General features: G+C 41.8%; 1 protein-coding gene across 2 annotated transcripts; it reads left to right on the top strand.

Moving 5' to 3' along the window:
- The first annotated feature begins 59 nt into the window (after positions 1–59).
- On the top strand, positions 60–20,234 carry LOC118385535 (phosphatidylinositol 4-phosphate 5-kinase-like protein 1). 2 transcript variants are annotated; one of them, XM_052521652.1, is made up of 9 exons: positions 60–265; positions 2,190–2,240; positions 4,850–5,004; positions 6,990–7,114; positions 12,063–12,097; positions 12,204–12,259; positions 12,365–12,477; positions 14,464–14,626; positions 15,255–20,234. In XM_052521652.1, the coding sequence occupies exons 1-9, from the start codon at positions 65–67 to the stop codon at positions 15,715–15,717; spliced, it is 1,362 nt and encodes a 453-aa protein (XP_052377612.1). In that variant the 5' UTR covers positions 60–64; the 3' UTR covers positions 15,718–20,234. The 2 variants fall into 2 exon arrangements, with proteins under 2 accessions (XP_052377612.1, XP_052377613.1); XM_052521653.1 differs by lacking the exon at positions 15,255–20,234 and adding an exon at positions 14,757–15,241.
- Positions 20,235–20,855: the final 621 nt, after the last annotated feature.

The following is a 20,855-nucleotide window of genomic DNA, read 5'->3' as shown; positions in this document are numbered from 1 at the left end:
GTGTGTGTGTGTGTGTGTGTCTCTGTGTGTGTGTGTGTGTGTGTGTGTGTCATCCCCACCCCAGATGGAGATGCCTGCGGGTCCAGCGGAGGGCAGGCAGAGGACTGGTACAGTGAAGAGGAAGATGTGGGGGGGTCTGAGGCAGCAGTGGAAGCTACTGGGCCTGTTTGAGATCGACCAGCAGCACGATTTCTACAGCCTCACCTCTATGATGAAGGAAGGCCTCTCTGCAGCCGTGCAGAACACCATCGACAACCCACCACCGGTGAGCACCCACAGGTCATTAAATGTGATGCAAGTAAATATGCTTTGCATTTTATGAAGCAAAAGTTCACACCTGTTTTTTTTTGTTACGTAGGGGATAAAACACTCAAAACAAAGGCATAACAAGAGACTGTCATCCTTCACACCTCCTTTGCTTGTTTTTGGTTCATCTCTCTGTGTTTAATGTCCTATGGAAATAACAGCTACTGTACAAACTTGCACAGGGGTACAGGCGGTTCAAACACCTCACAGAGCAGGATTTTTTACAAGGGATAAGTAGTTTGAATTGAGCAGTATCTTTAGCTTGTGCAATCACATAGTGGTCTAAAGCTAACTGAATGGACCAAACAAACAATCATGCAGACATCTATTATGTGCCATTGCCAGCATTTAAAATGATTGGTTGCAAAACTGGTTTCATTTACCGTGGTGGCTGATGCCTCTCAATTCCTCCTTAATTTGCATCACCTATCGTGTTCCCCAAGAGGGCCATGAGAAGGCCAAGAGTGGGACTGAGGCATGAACAAAAGGAGCTCTTCAGAGAGAGCCGTGTTTTCTTTTGAAACACGTTTTGCACCGTTTTCTGTTGCGCGCCCGAATGAACATGGCCCAGGCAAAGGCTGGATTCTAACCTGTTATTGTCATCCTCATTTGTTTTCCACTGTCAAAAGATCTCTGAAACAACCATTTTGTTAAAGACATTAAGCCCCATTTAGACTTTACATCATTGAGGAGTCTTTGGATTCCAAACGGGAAAACCTGCTCCCTTCTATCTGCCTTTAATAACGTGCCCTTGTGGACCTGAGAAAGTGTTGAGACATTACCATATTGCTTACTCCTATCTGGTGGCCTCAGACCATAAAAGTCATCCGCATCAAGGGCAGAGGGAATGGGGGTAAGTTTCCAGTTTGCAACGGAGTATTTGACTGAGCTATGGGAGGTGGCTATTAGTGGCTTGCTCTTTGTTTAGCCTTCTGCTCGCAGTACTAGATGTTCCCCAATGTTCCCTAGGCAATGCGGGGTTGTCTGACCAACCCCATTGTTGTCCCTACAGAGGAGAAGGGATACAGAACACAGGCTGATATTAGAGCCAAGTGGAACGTGGTTGTTTGGATTGTGGAAAATTACACAAACACTACATTTTATATTCCAAGGAAATTGGATTTGATGTAGGTGTATTCATGATCTAATTTGCAGCAACCATTATTTTGTCCAACGGTATTTGGTTACTCTGCCGGATCCTATGGTGGTGAATAAGAGGTCACAAGGGAGTTATTCACACGCACACACACACACACGCACACACACACACACACACACACACACACACACACACACACACACACACACACACACACACACACACACACACACACACACACACACACACCATCAGACCCATTCTTCAGCGTTGATCCACCTCTTGTAGCATGTTAGCCTACTTTTGGCTGGGGTGCCATGTTTATATTTCCTGAAATGTTCAGTTGAGTTCGACAGAAAAGGGATCTGTAATTGTTTGTTGTTGGTGGACTGTCATTGCTGTTAATGGTCTTTTGTGTTTTTCGCACTTAACAGTTTCCCATGTGTATCAAGAATGGTCCACCACCCAAAGGACATCCAGACAACTTGACACAACTGTGCGAAGCATTGGAGTCAACACAGGCCGCCATCCCTGTTGACTGCTTTCGACACCTTGTAGAGTCCATGCCCCGACAAATTGAGTCTGTTCCGAGGGCAAAAGGGGGTGCAACTCAATGTTTGGAATGTGTTTCTAATGTTTGTATGCTCAGTGAATCTGATTCAGTGATTGTAAGACCACTTGGAATTGTGTCTTGCTTTACTCTCCCCACATCCTTCTAAAAAGATAACTGCATAGTTAGTATATTTTACAAATAGTAATTATTCCTTTTCTTCTTTTATCACAGGATGAATTGTCGGAAGATGACTACAGATTGGAGGTCACTCAAATACATAAGGTATGTTGATTTTTAAAAAATGTAACACCGTTGCAACACCAAAGGTACAAATCGGGAAATTCTCAGTCTTCGAAAAGATGTGAACAAACAAGGTTTTTCCTTATAGTGACATGGGGCCTCATTTATAAACCATGCGTACATACAAAATATACCACAAAATGCGTGTGCGCCAGTTACCTCAAAAGTTGGCTTTTATAAAAACTGAACTTGACCGCCACGCAAACTTCAGACCATGCGCACGCACATCTTCTTTTGGTTGATGTATTGTATTGCAAGTCGGCCTAAATATTTTGTGCAAATGGAGGATATAACACGCTTATTCATAAACAAATTCATACTAAGATGCATCCATTTGCCGTTAGTGAGAAGGGCAAAAATCACGTGTTTTATTTTTGGAATCTAAAATAATTAGACATAGGAATCTAATTCCTGCTTATTTTATTTTCATAACCATTACAGAATAAATTCCTCACGTTTTCTGGCCGTGATGGGTTCATATTCCTGAAGTAGCCTACCACAAATGACCATGCGCGTTTCTGATTTAATTGGGCCTATGTAGATATAGAATATCTAGGCCTATTTCCAGTTTTGCTGCATGTGATCCCATAGGCAGCACAGTTTATAACCTACAGATGAATTTAATAGGTGAGCATCAAGACAGTTTATCTTTTACTTTTGAAGTACGGTGTATTCAGACCCCTTGACTTTTTCCACATTTTGTAATGTTACAGCCTTATTCTAAAATGGATTAAATAAAAGGAGACTCCTCAGCAATCTACACACAATACCCCATAATGACAAAGTGAAAACAGGTTTTTAGAAATGTTTGCACATTTATTAAGATTAAAAATGTAAATACCTTATTTACATACGTTTTCAGACCCTTTGCTATGAGACTCGAAATTGAGCTCAGGTACATTCTTTTTCCATTGATTATCCTTGAGATGTTTCTACAAGTTGATTTGAGTCCAAATTCAATTGATTAGACATGTAAATTCAATTGATTGGACATGATTTGAAAAGGCATAAACACCTGTCTATATAAGGTCCCACAGTTGACAGTGCACGTCAGAGCAAAAACCAAGCCATGAGGTCGAAGGAATTGTCCATAGAACTTTGAGACAGGATTCTGTCGAGGCACATATCTGGGAAAGGGTACCAAAACAGCATTGAAGGTCTCTAAGAACACAATGGCCTCAAACATTCTTAAATGGACGAAGTTTGGAACCACCCAAGACTCTTCCTAGAGCTGGCCGCCCGGTCAAACTGAGCAACTGGGTGGAGAAGGGCCTTGGTCAGGGAGGTGACTCCGATGGTCACTCTGACAGAGCTCTAGAGTTCCTCTGTGGAGATGGGAGAACCTTTCAGAAGGACAACCATCTCTGCATCACTCCACCAATCAGGCATGATGGTGTCCAGAGATGTTCGATTGCTCAGTTTGGCCGGGGGGCCAGCTCTAGGAAGAGTTTTGGCGGTCCCAAACATCTTCCATTTAAGAATGATGGAGACCACTGTGTTCTTGGGGACCATCAATGCTGCAGAAATGTTTTGGTAGCCTTCCCCAGATCTGTGCCTCGACACATTCCTGTCTCAGAGCTCTACGGGCAATTCCCTCGACCTCATGGCTTGGTCTTTTCTCTGATGCACTGGGACGTAACAAAGACACGTGTGTGCCTTTTTAAATCATGTCCAATCAATTGAATTTACCACCAGGTGGACTCCAATCAAGTGGTAGAAACATCTCACGGGTGGTCAATGGAAACCGGATGCACCTGAGCTAAATTTCAAGTCTCATAGCAAAGGGCCTGAATACTTGTGTAAATAAGGTATTTCTGATTTTTATTTTTAATAGATTTGCAAAAATGTCTAAAAACCTGTTTTCGCTTTGTCATTATTGGGTATTGTGTGTAGATTGATGGGGGAAAACTATGAATTTAAAACCATTTTAGAAAAACGTAACAAAAGGCTGTAACATAACAAAATGTGGAAAAAGTCAAGGGGTCCGAATACTTTCCTGTATGTAGCCTACTGTAATTTGAATTTCAATTGGTTTTGAGTAGCCTAGAGAATGTTTCAGAATTCATGGGCAGTCCAGCATATTACGGTTGGAGGGCAAAAGTCCATGCAAAACATTGTTGAATTCAACTGATCTGCTGACAGGTCCACAACAATGTTTCATTGTTTCCTGTTTCAGAAACGGTCCCATTCCTTTGTCAGATACAGCATAAATTACTGTTGTTGTTGTTTTTTTTACATTCTGCCAACACAGTAAATTGACCAGTAGCTTATGTAAGATATTTGACCATATTCGTAGGCTACAGTACTGCTGTTCGATAACAGCGCAACATCACAAGCCTATTTAATCACAGAGCCTATACTAAGTCATGGACAGACATAGAAACACAATAATCTATTGATAAACAAAATATTGAACAACAATTTTGTCTGTGCAAACAGCCGGTATTTAGTTTGGCTAAAATATCTTGTGGAGGTCTTCAAATATCAATCGTTGGACCTTTGCTGTTTCTTACCTATCTACTACTGTTTGATGATGCCAATATGATTTGAACTCATAAGAACTCTCTCTTTCTCTCCCCCTCTCTCTGAAGGCCTTCAGAATGGAGACGTTTGCAGGGCCAGTGTTTGCCAGCTTGCGTCGCTCCCTGGGGATGACAGAAAAGGAGTATCAGCACTCTCTCTCCAACGACGGTTCCTACCTGCAGTTCATCAGCAACTCCAAAAGCAAGGCCGACTTCTTTCTCACGTGCGTAGGCATATTCTACTCCTCTCGTTCTTTCCCTTTGCTGTTAGAGTATATCTCTCTCTCACATATAGTGCAAATATAGGAAATATACTTTCTTACTCTTATCTGGCCAAAGTATATGCTCAAACACAGAACATACTAGGAAAGACCACACGAGGCACTTCGACATTAAGGTCACACACACACACACACACACACGTATATAAACTCAGCAAAAAAAGAAATGTCCCTTTTTCAGGACCCTGTCTTTAAAAGATAATTCGTAAAAATCCAAATAACTTCACAGATCTTCATTGTAAAGGGTTTAAACACTGCTTGTTCAAGGAACCATAAACAATTAAGGAACATGCAGCCGTGGAACGTCATTAAGACACTAACAGCTTACAGACAGTAGGAAATTAAGGTCACAGTTATGAAAACTTAGGACACCAAAGAGGCCTTTCTACTGACTCTGAAGAACACCAAAAGAAAGATGCCCAGGGTCCCTGCTCATCTGCGTAAACGTGCTTTAGGCATGCTGCAAGGAGGCATGAGGTCTGCAGATGTGGCCAGGGCAATAAATTGCAATGTCCGTATTGTGAGATGCCTAAGACAGCGCTACAGGGAGACAGTACGGACAGCAGATCGCCCTTGCAGTGGCAGACCACGTGGAACAACACCTGCACCGGATCGGTACATCCGAACATCACCCCTGAGGGACAGGTACAGGATGGCAACAACAACTGCCCGAGTTACACCAGGAACGCAGAATCCCTGCATCACTGCTCAGACTGTCAGCAATAGGCTGAGAGAGGCTGAACTGAGGGCTTGTAGGAAATGTTGTAAGGCAGGTCATCACCAGACATCACCGGCAACAACGTCGCCTATGGGCACAAGCCCACCGTCGCTGGACCAGACATGACTGGCAAAAAGTGCTCTTCACTGACGAGTCGCGGTTTTGTCTCACCAGGGGTGATGGTCGGATTCGCGTTTATCGTCGAAGGAATGAGCGTTACACCAAGGCCTGTGCTCTGGAGCGGGATCGAGATGGAGGGTCCGTGATGGTCTGGGTCGGTGTGTCACAGCATCATCAGACTGAGCTTGTTGTCATTGCAGGCAATCTCAACACTGTGCGTTACAGGGAAGACATCTTCCTCCCTCATGTGGTACCCTTCCTGCAGGCTCATCCTGACATGACCCTCCAGCATGACAATGCCACTAGCCATACTGCTCATTCTGTGCGTGATTTCCTGCAAGACAGGAATGTCAGTGTTCTGCCATGGCCAGTGAAGAGCCCGGATCTTTAACCCATTGAGCACGTCTGGGACCTGTTGGATCGGAGGGTGAAGGCTTGGACCATTCCCCCCAGAAATGTCCGGGAACTTGCAGGTGCCTTGGTGGAAGAGTGGGGTAACATCTCACAGCAAGAACTGGCAAATATGTTGCAGTCCATGAAGAGGAGATGCACTGCAATACTTAATGCAGCTGGTGGCCACACCAGATACTGACTGTTACTTTTGATTTTGCCCCCCCCCCCCTTTGTTCAGGGACACATTATTCAATTTTTGTTAGTCACATGTCTGTGGAACTTGTTCAGTGTTTGTCTCAGTTGTTGAATCTTGTTATGTTCATACAAATATTTACACATGATAAGTTTGCTGAAAATGAGGTCTGTTATAATCGCCACCCGGCACAGCCAGAAGAGGACTGGCCACCCCACATAGCCTGGTTCCTCTCTAGGTTTCTTCCTAGGTTTTGGCCTTTCTAGGGAGTTTTTCCTAGCCACCGTGCTTCTACACCTGCATTGCTTGCTGTTTGGGGTTTTAGGCTGGGTTTCTGTACAGCACTTTGAGATATCAGCTGATGTACGAAGGGCTATATAAATACATTTGATTTGATAATAAACGCAGTTGACAGAGAGAGGACGTTTCTTTTTTTTGCTGAGTTTATGATTGTGTTATAACTCACTATCTGTGCTAATCATTGCCTTTCTCTTTCTCATCCAGGAATGATAAGCGGTTCTTTCTGAAGACCCAGAACAAGAGAGAGGTGCAATTCCTCCTGTCCAACCTAAGAATCTACATGGAGCACCTCGAGAAGTATCCTCATTCGCTGCTGGTCAAGTTCTTAGGTAAGACACAGGACTCTGATCTTATAGTCCATTGGCCAGTGGGACAATGTGTTCACTTTGGCAGGGGTGGCATGCACCCCAAAAATCTAAGGGGGCATCAAGTATGTTAGAATGACTGGGGTGAGAATTTAGCCTTTTTCAAACACCTGAAACAACTATTTTCCTGCAACGTAGAGCCATAATCTTAATTCTTTGTAAAAAGATGTCTATTTATCTAAGCATACCTCTTGACCTTTATGCATCCTCTTGACTGGTGGTTATTTTTTAAAGAAACTAAATATGCTTCTCTTCATCACTGCTAAAATATGAGTTAAAGAGTGTCTTATTCAGTACATTTGTTTTTGCTTGCTTTTCTAAAGTATACCAATCTTGCCAGCAGGCATGCCAGCTAAGATAGTTAGAGTAGCCAGCTAAGATAGTTAGAGTAGCCAGCTAAGATAGTTAGAGTAGCCAGCTAAGATAGTTAGAGTAGCCAGCTAAGATAGTTAGAGTAGCCAGCTAAGATAGTTAGAGTAGCCAGCTAAGATAGTTAGAGTAGCCAGCTAAGATAGTTAGAGTAGCTAGCTAAGATAGTTAGAGTAGCCAGCTAAGATAGTTAGAGTAGCCAGCTAAGATAGTTAGAGTAGCCAGCTAAGATAGTTAGAGTAGCCAGCTAAGATAGTTAGAGTAGCCAGCTAAGATAGTTAGAGTAGCTAGCTAAGATAGTTAGAGTAGCCAGCTAAGATAGTTAGAGTAGCCAGCTAAGATAGTTAGAGTAGCCAGCTAAGATAGTTAGAGTAGCCAGCTAAGATAGTTAGAGTAGCCAGCTAAGATAGTTAGAGTAGCCAGCTAAGATAGTTAGAGTAGCCAGCTAAGATAGTTAGATTAGCTAGCTAATATAGTTAGAGTAGCTAGCTAAGATAGTTAGAGTAGCTAGCTAAGATAGTTAGAGTAGCTAGCTAAGATAGTTAGAGTAGCTAGCTAAGATAGTTAGAGTAGCTAGCTAAGATAGTTAGAGTAGCCAGCTAAGATAGTTAGAGTAGCCAGCTAAGATAGTTAGAGTAGCCAGCTAAGATAGTTAGAGTAGCCAGCTAAGATAGTTAGAGTAGCCAGCTAAGATAGTTAGAGTAGCCAGCTAAGATAGTTAGAGTAGCCAGCTAAGATAGTTAGAGTAGCCAGCTAAGATAGTTAGAGTAGCAGCTAAGATAGTTAGAGTAGCCAGCTAAGATAGTTAAAGCTAGTTAGAGTAGCCAGCTAAGATAGTTAGAGTAGCCAGCTAAGATAGTTAGAGTAGCCAGCTAAGATAGTTAGAGTAGCCAGCTAAGATAGTTAGAGTAGCCAGCTAAGATAGTTAGAGTAGCCAGCTAAGATAGTTAAAGCTAAGATAGTTAGCCAGCTAAGATAGTTAAAGTAGCTAGCTAAGATAGTTAGAGTAGCCAGCTAAGATAGTTAGAGTAGCCAGCTAAGATAGTTAGAGTAGCCAGCTAAGATAGTTAGAGCCAGCTAAGATAGTTAGAGTAGCCAGCTAAGATAGTTAGAGTAGATAGTTAGAGTAGCCAGCTAAGATAGTTAGAGTAGCCAGCTAAGATAGTTAGAGTAGCCAGCTAAGATAGTTAAAGTAGCCAAGATAGTTAAAGTAGCTAAGATAGTTAGAAGATAGCTAGCTAAGATAGTTAGAGTAGCCAGCTAAGATAGTTAGAGTAGCCAGCTAAGATAGTTAGAGTAGCCAGCTAAGATCGTTAGAGTAGCCAGCTAAGATAGTTAGAGTAGCCAGCTAAGATAGATAGTAGAGTAGCCAGCTAAGATAGTTAAGATCGTAGCCAGCTAAGATAGTTAGAGTAGCCAGCTAAGATAGTTAGAGTAGCCAGCTAAGATAGTTAGAGTAGCCAGCTAAGATAGTTAGAGTAGCCAGCTAAGATAGTTAGAGTAGCCAGCTAAGATAGTTAAAGTAGCTAGCTAAGATAGTTAAAGTAGCTAGCTAAGATAGTTAGAGTAGCCAGCTAAGATAGTTAGAGTAGCCAGCTAAGATAGTTAGAGTAGCCAGCTAAGATAGTTAAAGTAGCTAGCTAAGATAGTTAAAGTAGCCAGCTAAGATAGTTAGAGTAGCCAGCTAAGATAGTTAGAGTAGCCAGCTAAGATAGTTAGAGTAGCCAGCTAAGATAGTTAGAGTAGCCAGCTAAGATAGTTAGAGTAGCCAGCTAAGATAGTTAGAGTAGCCAGCTAAGATAGTTAGAGTAGCCAGCTAAGATAGTTAGAGTAGCTAGCTACTCTAACTTGATTGACTGTCACGTTCGTGTGTAGAGACGGACCAAGGCACAGCTGAGGTTGAGTTCCACATCATTTATTAAAAGTGAAACTTAGCAAAACAAAACAATAAACGAACAACGAACCGTGACTACAGAGGTGCTACATGCACTAACTCAAAACAACATCCCACAAACACTACTTAAATATGATCCCCAATTAGGGACAACGATTAACAGCTGCCTCTAATTGGGAATCATACAAAATCACCAAAACTAGAAACCCGCATAGAAATAATAAACTAGACTGACCCCTCAGTCACGCCCTGACCTACGCCACCATAGAAAATAAAGGCTCTCTATGGTCAGGATGTGACATTGACAGGGCTGGGGAGTAACTGATTGCATGTAATCAGCATGTTGTATGTGAGTCTAAGCAATAGAAGGTTTGCAGGCTGATAAAGGAATGTTGAAACAAGTTGGAATGCTCACATGCTCATCGTAAATGACTGTATCAAACAACAATGGAACATTCTATTGGGGGAGGGGTCTCATTTATAACCAATGGGATTTGGTTCATTTTTGCCATCCGATTTAATGATGGCAAAATCATAGGCAGCAGCTAGCTATCTGCCGATGTGCCCTTGAGCAAGGCAATTAACCCAAATTGCTCCTGTAAGTCACTCTGGATAAGTGTCTGCTAAAAATGACAACAGTTTTTTTCATTTGTTTTATTCCAGAGCTGGGGTCAATTTGAAATTGACGGTAATAATATATAATAATAATATATGCCATTTAGCAGACGCTTTTATCCAAAGTGACTTACAGTCATGTGTGCATACATTCTACGTATGGGTGGTCCCGGGAATTGAACCCACTACCCTGGCGTTACAAGCGCCATGCTCTACCAACTGTGCTACAGAAGGAACAAATTCACTTATACTACCGGTCAAAAGTTTAGAAACACCTACTCATTCAAGGGTTTTTCTTCATTTTCACTATTTTCTACATTTTAGAATAATAGTGAAGATGTCAAAACTATGAAATAACACATATGGAATCATGTAGTAACCAAAAAAGTGTTAAACAAATGAAACTCTATTTTATATTTGAGATTCTTCAAAGTAACCACCCTTTACCTCGATGACAGCTGTCACGTCTGCTTCCAACTCACACCCTCAAACACGTAGATCCCCTGAAAGCAGCTCACTCTCCAGATCCCAATCACCTGAATTATAATCACCTGTTCACACACCTGTATGTCATTATCACACTATTTAGTTCAGTTCTTTGCACCCCATCACTGTGAGGTATTGTTTGTTTTGTGACACACGTCTTGCAGAGCGCTGTGTTTCCCTGTGATTTACTCCTGCCGTGTATGATAGTTTTTGCCTGCCTCCATGCCTGTACTTTAGCCTATAGGATTTGCTGTTATCTACCTATTGCCTGATCTCCCGGACAACGTTACGAGCCTTTTCCCTGCCTGTACTGTTGCCCTTTTGGACCCCCTGTGTGTGACCTTCTGCCTGCCCCTGGACCCAGCTATCTGCCTCCTCCTGGACCCAGCTATCTGCCTCCTCCTGTGGTCCTGTACAATAAACACCTGCTTCGCCCTGCGCTTGAAACCAGCTCTCTGTCTCTCCTCGTTCATTACAACAGCTTTGCACACTTGGCATAATAAGATATTTGCTTGGGCCAAGAAACACAAGCAATGGATGTTAGACCGGTGGAATTTAGTCCTTTGGTCTGGAGTCCAAATTGGAGATTTTGGTTCCAACCGCCGTGTCTTTGTGTGTGGGTGAACGGATGATCTTCGCATGTCTATTTCCAACAGTAAAGCATGGAGGAGGAAGTGTGATGGTGTGGGGGTGCTTTGCTGGTGACACTGTCTGTGATTTATTTAGAATTCAAGGGACACTTAACCAGCATGGCAACCACAGCATTCTGCAGTGATACGCCATCCCATCTGGTTTGGGCTTAGTGGGACGAGCATTTGTTTTTCAACAGGACAATGACCCAACACACCTCCAGGCAGTGTAAGGGCTATTTGACCAAGAAGGAGAGTGATGGTGTACTGCATCAGATGACCTGGCCTCCCAAATCCCCCGGCCTCAACCAAATTGAGATGTTTGGGATGAGTTGGACCGCAGAGTGAAAGCAGCCAACAAGTGCTCAGCATATTTGGGAACTCCTTCAAGACTGTTGGAAAAGCATTCCAGGTGAAGCAGGTTGAGAGAATTCCAAGAGTGTGCAAAGCTGTCATCAAGGCAAAGGGTGGCTCCTTTGAAGAATCTCAAATATAAAATATACTTGTTTGGTTACTACATCATTCCATATGTGTTATTTCATCGTTTTGATGTCTTCACTATTATTCTACAATATTACCATAGTCCGAGCACACCATGACAACATCAAGCGTGTGACTCTACAAACGTGTTGAATACATTTGCTGTTTGTTTTGGTTGTGTTTCAGATTATTTTCTGCTCAATGAAAATCAATGGTACATTTTGTATTGTGTCATTTTGGATGAACTTTTTATTGTAAATAAGAATATAAATATGTTTCCAAACACTTCTACATTAAGGTGGATGCTACCAAGCATGGCCTTTTACCCCCTTTTATTAGTCTTTGCCACTGCAAAGTGGACAAATATGTGAAATTTGGCCTGCTGGACCATGGAAGATGTTTGTAGTTGACTGAAGTTTACATTTTATTTGCTTTCAAGGTGTCCACAGGATCAAAATTCCACATAGGAGGAAGGTACTGACTGATTATGGATTGTTATTCATAGCAAAATAGTTTATTATCATTATTTATTAGCTATAACTTAGTTTGTTCATGCCTTGTCTTACCTTTTTTTCCACAGAAGTACTTTATTGTAATGCAGAGTGTTTTTTACCCTGACGATCGAATCAATGCCAGGTAAAGCCTGTTTCAGAGTAAAACAAAACAGTCTGGTGTGAGAAATGTATTACAGGCACTGTGGTAACAACACTGTTAAACTGACTTTGAAGCCTGTTGTTTCAGGTATGACATCAAGGGCTGTGAGGTGAGCCGGTGGACAGACCCAGCTCCAGAGGGAAGTCAGGTTATCGTTGTTCTCAAGGACTTGAACTTCGAGGGCCAGTACATCACTCTGGGTAACGAATCCTGTCATAGTATGTTACAGAATGAGATATGTTATTCGTGAGGACTGATTACAATGAAAGGAAATACCTTACCTTGTTTTAGTAATTGAGGTAAGCCAATTTGGCTATTTTTAGCATGTAAATCTTGGTGGGGCAAACCCAAAAACTTTTTGAGGGGATGCATGCCAGCAAATACACTTCACAACACTAAACAACACATGAATTGCACTATAACGGTGACCAACGATGCCCACAAACTTTTAGGGTCTACATAAAGCTGTCCCAATAGCAGTCCCAACAACTTACCATTGCTACAACTGGCAGACAATCAGCAGAGCCTTGTCTGGCAGCGAAACAGTTCATTCAGCCACATTTATTGCCTTAAAAAAAAAACATAGCAGATATGGCTTGACTTGGTTAAACAAATGTGGTTTCTACTGACAATTGAGATCTACAAACTATGGCATAAGGGGACGACGAGCAGATAAGAGGCAATTTCGATTTAGACATTAATGAGTGAGGTAGGACTGACAATATAACTATTTGTTCAGCACTTTTGAAATGTACAGCGGCAGAATTCAGAACATGGGCCGTTCTTACAGCATTCTCCCTGTACACCAAGTCAGAACCATAGAATAACTAAAGGTGCCATATAAGCAGACAATGAAAGCTCTTACAATATTCAATGATTACATTTCTCTAAAACAGACTATAGGCTACATGTGCAAGTCTGAAATTGTAGGCAAAATTAAGAGGGGAAAAGGGACCAACTTATTAGGGTGAGGCACATTGGCTACTAACATCTTACTACACAACACACACTTAGTATTACTTTCTTAGCTACAGTATACATATCTCCCTGGAATATTACATCATTTATGCAGCAGCATACAATACATTTTTGGACACACTTTGTTGTGTGTTGTGCTCACTTGAACAGAAAGTTTGCACAGCGTTTTTGTTTAGTGGAACATTTTTGTCATCAAAGTCTGTCATTCTCTGGATTTATGGTGCTTTCAAGACAACTGGGAAATAAATAAAAAACAAGCTTGAATCATGATGACGTCAGGGATCTTCTGGTCGTAGCTCTAGAATGAGGCCCGAATTACCGATTTACAATTCCGAGTTGGATGTATTTTCCCAGTAGGAGCCTGTTTTTTCCCCGAGTTCTCAGTTGTCTTTAACTCACTGAAGTCAGATTTCCCAATTCCGAGTTTCCAGTTGTTTTGAGCGCGACAGAAGTCATGTTGGATTGACAGCGTTGGAAGAGACTCTTAAACCCAGACTTGGGACCACACACTATTCCACTGAATAGCAGGCTAGTGATTGCTTTGCAATGCTTGCAGTTAGCCACAGATTCCTTCCAAACCACTCACTGTTGAATTTGCGATTTCCAACTTTTTGTGTAATGTTTATGTAGCTAGCTAAGATTTTGAAAGTATGATGTTGACATGAGTCCAATCAAATTTTTGAGCTCTACCCTTAGATTTGACGTAGTGTCCCAATGAGTGACAGAAAGCATTGAGCTAGGTTGAAACACCTGCATTTTGGAGTTGCCTTACTCAAGAAAGCAAAAAAAAGACCATGTTTGTATTTTACTGAAAGTCACCCTTGAAAAGAATGTATGTTGACCAATGTTTTTTTTAAATGCCTAGGGGCCAGAACAACAGATTTTTACCTTGTCAGCTCGGGGATTTGATTCAGCAACCTTTCGGTTACTGGCCCAACACTGTAACCACTAGGCTACCTGCCACCCCAAAATGTGGTTTTATTGACTCAATGATTATTATATATATATTTTTTTACATTGTTTGCAAACTGATATGTAACACGTATAATGCCAAAATAACCTGCAAAACAAGCACCCCCCCCCCCAAAAAAAAGGTGGGGCTCAAAATGACGGGCGGCACTGGTAATGACACTGTAACGGGGCAGTAAGTGGTGCATACAGTTATAGAGTCCTAACCAGTTTTGCAATATATGTGCTTGTGTTGATAGACCAGCACCGTCCATGGCTGCTCCGGCAGGTGGAGATTGACACGTCGTTCCTGCAGAGACTCAACGTGCTGGACTACAGCCTCCTGGTGGCTCATCAGCCCCTGCACCAGGATGAACGCCACCAGTGCCTGTCCTTCGCCAACCTTATCATGCGCACTAAAAAGTGGGTGGGATTTTTATTTTTTTTAATCCCCCTTCTTGTATTCTTTTTTTTCTGTCTTTGATTCTTTATGTTTTAGTGACATATTCAGGCCTCAAAAGTGGTGTAATGTCGAGATCAATATTTTCCCCAGGTCCTGGTCTTTCTTCAGGACAAAACCAATGACTTCCAGGCATGTAGTTACCACAAATATACTTCTTGGCTATACAATAACATGCATAACCACCACGAGCAACTATCTAGTATTTGTCTACTCTAAAATCAGTCAACTGTGGTATTTTTTAGGTTGGCCATGCTGCCTCACTCTTGGCTCTTACCCTCCCCTCTTTAACCTCTCAGGTAGACATGCTGGCTCTAATAACTTTGTTACCCTTCATAGAGATGGATAGAGGCTTTACTTGCCACAAAGCCTGTTTTAACATTGGTAGCGCCATTGAGTGGAAGAAAATGGAACTGCCTATTTTTAATAAAGATAGCCCTCAATGGCACTGCCCATGCTATCACATAAGTGTTCATTGCAAAGATAAGTGTGCCCTATTTCTATATCTGTTACCTTCTCCTCTTTAACCTTTCAGGTGGCCATGTTGTCTCTAATAACTCTGGGTACCCCCTCTCCGCTTTAACCTCTCAGGTCAGTGATCACATGCTCAAGCCCCACCCATGCGGGCATGCCCACTGTTCCGGGGGCGGTCCCAGAGGAAGATTCCGCCCTGTTGGTATCAGAGATGGACGGCGGGACAGGAAGTTGCAGCGTTACTGAGTCACGGGTAGGAAGTGACCTGGGCAGTGCCCCTTCCGGGAGACCCTGTACTGAGCAGCCGGTGGGAACGGTCACGGATTCGTTGGAACTGCAAGACTTCCAGGCCCAGAACCGCCGGCTGCTGCCCAACTTCAGAAACCCGCTGCACGTCATCGACGGACCGGAGCATCGCTACTTTGTGGGCATCATCGACATCTTCACTGTCTACAGCTTCAAGAAGAGGCTGGAGCATTGGTGGAAGAGACTGCGGCACCCAGGGCAGGCCTTCTCAACCGTCAGCCCACCCGCTTACTGCCATAGGCTCTGCCAGTGGGTACAGGACCACACCAGGTAGACTCAGAAAGAGGTCGAGGATGAGGATGGTTACTCCCACTAGCACGCTGTCTGCCCAGGGACACCCACGCACGCAAATACACACACAAAGACTAGCAACTGTGACGCTGTTCAGAGACATAAAGCTATTCTTTTAAAGCACTGTAATTTCAGATTGACCAAGAGGCAGTTGTTTTCATGTTTCCACGTGTCCAGACCAAAGCCAAAACGAACATAAACCATTATATGGAAATATATTATTCACCACAGCGGATAAATGGGTTCTCCTTCTTCATATTCTTTCATTTTTTTTAAGTAACAAAGAAAAAGGTGCAACATTTAAAATGTAATTGATTAGCTGATTTTCCAAAGTATAATAGTTTTTGAATTGTTGAAGTTTAGTTCGTGAATCAATAATGAAAACCAAAATTATTTTTCAAATTTGCCATCTGTTTTAAAAAAAATATTTTTTTACGTTTGACTCCTATGGATTTTTTTTCTCCTAATTTAACTTTACACGTTTTGATAAATGTTGTATATTGTTATGTTTTTTTTTAAGTGCCTTTCTTACGCACTTCTCAGTAGTTGGTATTCAGACTTACTTATGCAGGTGCGTAACGGCTTTGCAGTCGTGGTGCGTGCTGAATACATACACCTTTAAATACGGTGTACCTTTCATTTTGACAACATTCACTAGAACGGGTTCAGAATATAAGGATCAATGAATGAAACCCATCTAAAGATATGCATATTCGTGTCTATTTCAGGACCAACTAGTCGACCAACTAGTTTATTTAGGCACATTTTGGGTTAAGAAAGTATGTATGAATCATAAAAAAAATACAGGGTTTGGAGAGCTTTTACACACTAAATGCGGTGCATTCGGAAAGTATTCAGACCCATCGATCTTTTCCACATTTTGTTACATTACAGCCTTATTCTAAAATGGATGAAACGATCTACACACAATACCCCCTTAAGGGGCGGCAGCGTAGCCTAGTGGTTAGAGTGTTGGACTAGTAACCGAAAGGTTGCAAGATCAAATCCCTGAACTGACAAGGTACAAATCTGTCATTCTGCCCTGAACAAGGTAGTTAACCCACTGTTCCTAGACCAGGCTGTCTTTGAAAATAAGATTTTGTTCTTAACTGACTTGCCTAGTAAAATAAATAATGACAAAGCAAAAACAGGTTTTTAAGACATTTTTGCAAAATGTCAACAAAAAAACCCTGAAATATCACATTTACATAAGCATTCAGACCTTTTACTCAGTACTTTGTTGAAGCTCCTTTGGCAGCGATTACAGACTCGACTTTTCTTGAGTATGACGCTACAAGCTTGGCACACATGTATTTGGGGAGTTTCTCCCATTTGTTCTCTGTAGATCATCTCAAGCTCTGGATGGGGAGTGTTGAGGCACAGCTATTTTCAGGTTTCTCCAGAGAAGTCCGGGCTCTGGCTGAGCCACTCAAGGACTTTCAGAGACTTGTCCCGAAGCCACTACAGCATTGCCTTGGCTGTGTTCTTAGGGCCTTTGTCCTGTTGGAAGGGGAAACGTCACCCCCAGTCTGAGGTCCTGAGCGCTCTGGAGCAGCTTTTCATAAAGGATCTCTTTACTTTGGTCCGTTCATCTTTCCCTCCATCCAGACTAGTCTCCCAGTCCCTGCTGTTGAAAAATATCCCGACAGCATGATGCTGCCACCACCATGCTTCACCGTAGGGATGGTGCCAGGTTTCCTCCAGACGTGACACTTGGCATTCAGGCCACCGTTCCTAGTCCGTAATTGAAATTAAGAATGTGTTCTTAACTGACTTGCCTAGTTAAATAAAGATTTTTAAAAATCTAACTAAAGATTGATCAGCGAAAATTTGTATTTAATCCATTTTAGAATAAGGCTGTAACAAAATGTGTAAATTGCCCAGGAGTCTGAATACTTTCTGAATGCACTGTATATTGATGGATAAAAAAAATAGTGGTTTGATTCATCGTGAAAATTTAAGTTTAACCCATGAAATATTGGAAGGTGTAAAAAAAAAAAAAGTGTAGAATAGGGGTTGAACAATAGTCCTATATATCTACACTATCATCACTAATCGTGGAACTGTATGACAATGGTCCAGTCATGGTAGACCGTGCACCAGGCTACAGGTTTAACCTGCTACGAGTGGCCTGAGTTCCATACTGATTCAAATGTTCCAAATTATGGCACAGTGTTAGCCTAATATAATCCACTAATGCTCGCGACCCCCAGGAACAACTACACGGACTACACGGACGTGACAGAGGAAAGAAATTGACAGTTAGATGTGGGTATTTTGGATGATGGTTCCCAATTGTTCTCTCCACAACGAGAAGCTGAATACACTCTGTAGCAAGTCAATAAGTATGTACGGCCTTTCTTCATCCCCATTGGTGATTGAATTCGCATTTAAAAGTAGCAACATAAAATTAGGCTTAGTATGATATGCACACATATATATACACACAATATTTAACCCGATACAAATCGTAAACCAAAACGTAGAAAAGCGCCAGCAAAGATATTAAAACTAGAATCATAAACCAATTCGGTAGGTTGGGTGCTATACTGTCTTTTGCTCATTGGCTATAAAAACCTATACTAAAGCTTGGGTCTCTATACTTAATTCCTGCAAGTTATAAGGCCATCATTTTATAAACTTCACTATGTGAAAGTTGATATGCTTCAGTTTGCTGCCATGACTGGTTTCCCCATTTGTCTCCAGCGATCATAATAAGATAATATAGATCTAAAACAAGTGTAATTTATATTTACAATCCCCTTATCCAAATGGTTAACTCATTTACTTACCTCTGATCAATAGCTCTTATCAATTTCTAAATTACAGTGCATGGAGAATGCTGTTATTTCATTCGCAGAAAGAAAGTAAATGCTTTTTCCACTTGGAACAGGCAGCTTTGCTCGACCTTATTCATGGTTTCCTCCCGCATAAAGGTGGTGAAATTATGAGTTGAGTTAAGTTAAGCTCAGAATATGGCGTATCTGTAGACATACACCTTAATTTCTTAGATCTGCGCCCTGAACGAATAGCAGGTGAATAGCATGCTATTCTCATACTTAAGGGGATACCTCGGGATTATCTACTTGCCCAGAGTCAGATGAACTCTGTGTCTAGTACAGAAGTTAGAGGTCATTTTGTGAGCCAAAACAAACTCGTTTTATTGCAATGACTAGAAGTACAGTATATGGGTATCTACTAGCATGCTAGCAGATACCTATAGACTTCCAGTCATTGCGCTAATGCTAGTTAGTAACTTCCTTGAAACTGCACCATTGCCAAAATACCGAAGTATCCCTTTAAGTTCAATGTCAGAATACATATAGAGAGAAAAATGCAAATTGTTCCATTTCCGCGCGCATAACTGTGGTCAGAACTCCGCCCCCAAGTGAATATACTCTCCTGATACCACTGTGCATGACTGTGGTCAGAACTCCGCCCCCAAGTGAATATACTCTCCTGATACCACTGTGCATAACTGTGGTCAGAACTCCGCCCCCAAGTGAATATACTCTCCTGATACCACTGTGCATGACTGTGGTTCTGCAGTATATTGTTTATTTATATATTCATTATGCAGTTATGGCAAGGTCAGCATAAAGGGGTAATGTTTCAAAATGCCGACAAACAGCTGTCATTTTATACGACTGCCTAGTGGCGCAGCGGTCTAAGGCACTGCATCTCAGTGCAAGAGGCGTCACTCCAGTCCCTGGTTTGAATCCAGGCTCTATCACATCCGGCCGTGATGGGAGTCACGGAGGGCGGCATAATTGGCTCAGCGTCGTCCGGGTTTGACTGGGGTAGGCCATCATTGTAAGTAAGAATTTGTTCTTAACTGACATGCCTAGTTAAATAAATAAATAAATACAAATTGTTATTCGGATGGTTTTTACGTTTTAGCTTATTTTTGACTTACCTGAACTTGGGACACCCTAGGTAAGTTGAAAATAAGCTAAAACGTGCGAACTATCCCTTTAATAAGCTAAAACGTGTGAATTATCCCTTTAATGTTGTCTCAGCAGAGATATTACTTACACTGTCCAATTTTACAGAAAAATGCAGGCTACACACTTGGGGCCTCGAGTTCTTAGTATTTGCTGTTGAAAATATAACCTAAATGTGATTTACACCTGCTCAGGTGCTCTCCATTCTGCACCTCACCTGGGACACCCAGTGTCAGTCAGGGAAATATGTGGATTTCGGAGGTTTTTCAAATTGACTGGGTCAGAATTGTTTTTCAAAGTAAGGCACTGTATTTACAGGGTTTTTGTTGTCTCTGGAAAAAAATAATAAATACCCTGATTTAAGGACTGGGATATGTGGTGACCACATGTTCACTAATGTAGCCTCCTTCATTGATACAGTAAAGGGTGTGGATTGGCAACTCCAACTCTCTCCTGGCTCAACTTGTTTAACCCCTAAGTCATGTTTGTGCCTTCTGCCTGCAAATGGTATGTGCTGAAACCTTTTCTCAATGCATAAATAACTTTACCGAGTTAAGTTGTGTGTAAAGTTTGCTTATTTTGCTTACTGGGCTGTATCTAACTCTGTTACCCTCTCTAATCCTATACCGGCATATTCCACGGTAACAGAGTGATGATGAGACTAAGATTTTTCACATTAAAATGTATGTCAAACAAAAATCAATGATTGCCAAGTTTAAAAAAAACATTTATACTGCAAATTAAACAAAAACACATTTACTTGAAGAACAGCGCAGATGCTAAATTTTGTAAGAATGTGCCATCATTCTGTTACCAAACTTTTCCACTAAGCTAGTGGAAGATAAGAAAAAATTAAAACAGTATATTCTACACTACAGATATACGGGTAACTGCCAAAATAACGGAAACGCAAACATGAAGTGCGATATAGGTGGGTGCGGTTGATTGAGATGCATCCAATGCAAAAAACATCTCTATCTTAAACTGACAGATTTTTTCTGGGGATTTTTTTTTTTAAAGCTCATTTGATTTCCGCAGCGGGGTGGACATCGACCCCAGGGGGTAAAGCTTATTTCCTGAAGTTCTGCTGGGGGACCCCTTGGGAACTGTGTCTGGAAGTCTATTGGAGAGATGCAACGCCATTTTTCCATGATAAACTCATTTGGTGTTTTGTCGA

This window comes from Oncorhynchus keta, chromosome 6, assembly GCF_023373465.1.
Source record: "Oncorhynchus keta strain PuntledgeMale-10-30-2019 chromosome 6, Oket_V2, whole genome shotgun sequence".
NCBI lineage: Eukaryota > Metazoa > Chordata > Actinopteri > Salmoniformes > Salmonidae > Oncorhynchus > Oncorhynchus keta.
Note: the sequence above shows the minus strand (reverse complement) of the source record. Positions and strands in the feature narration are given on the sequence as shown.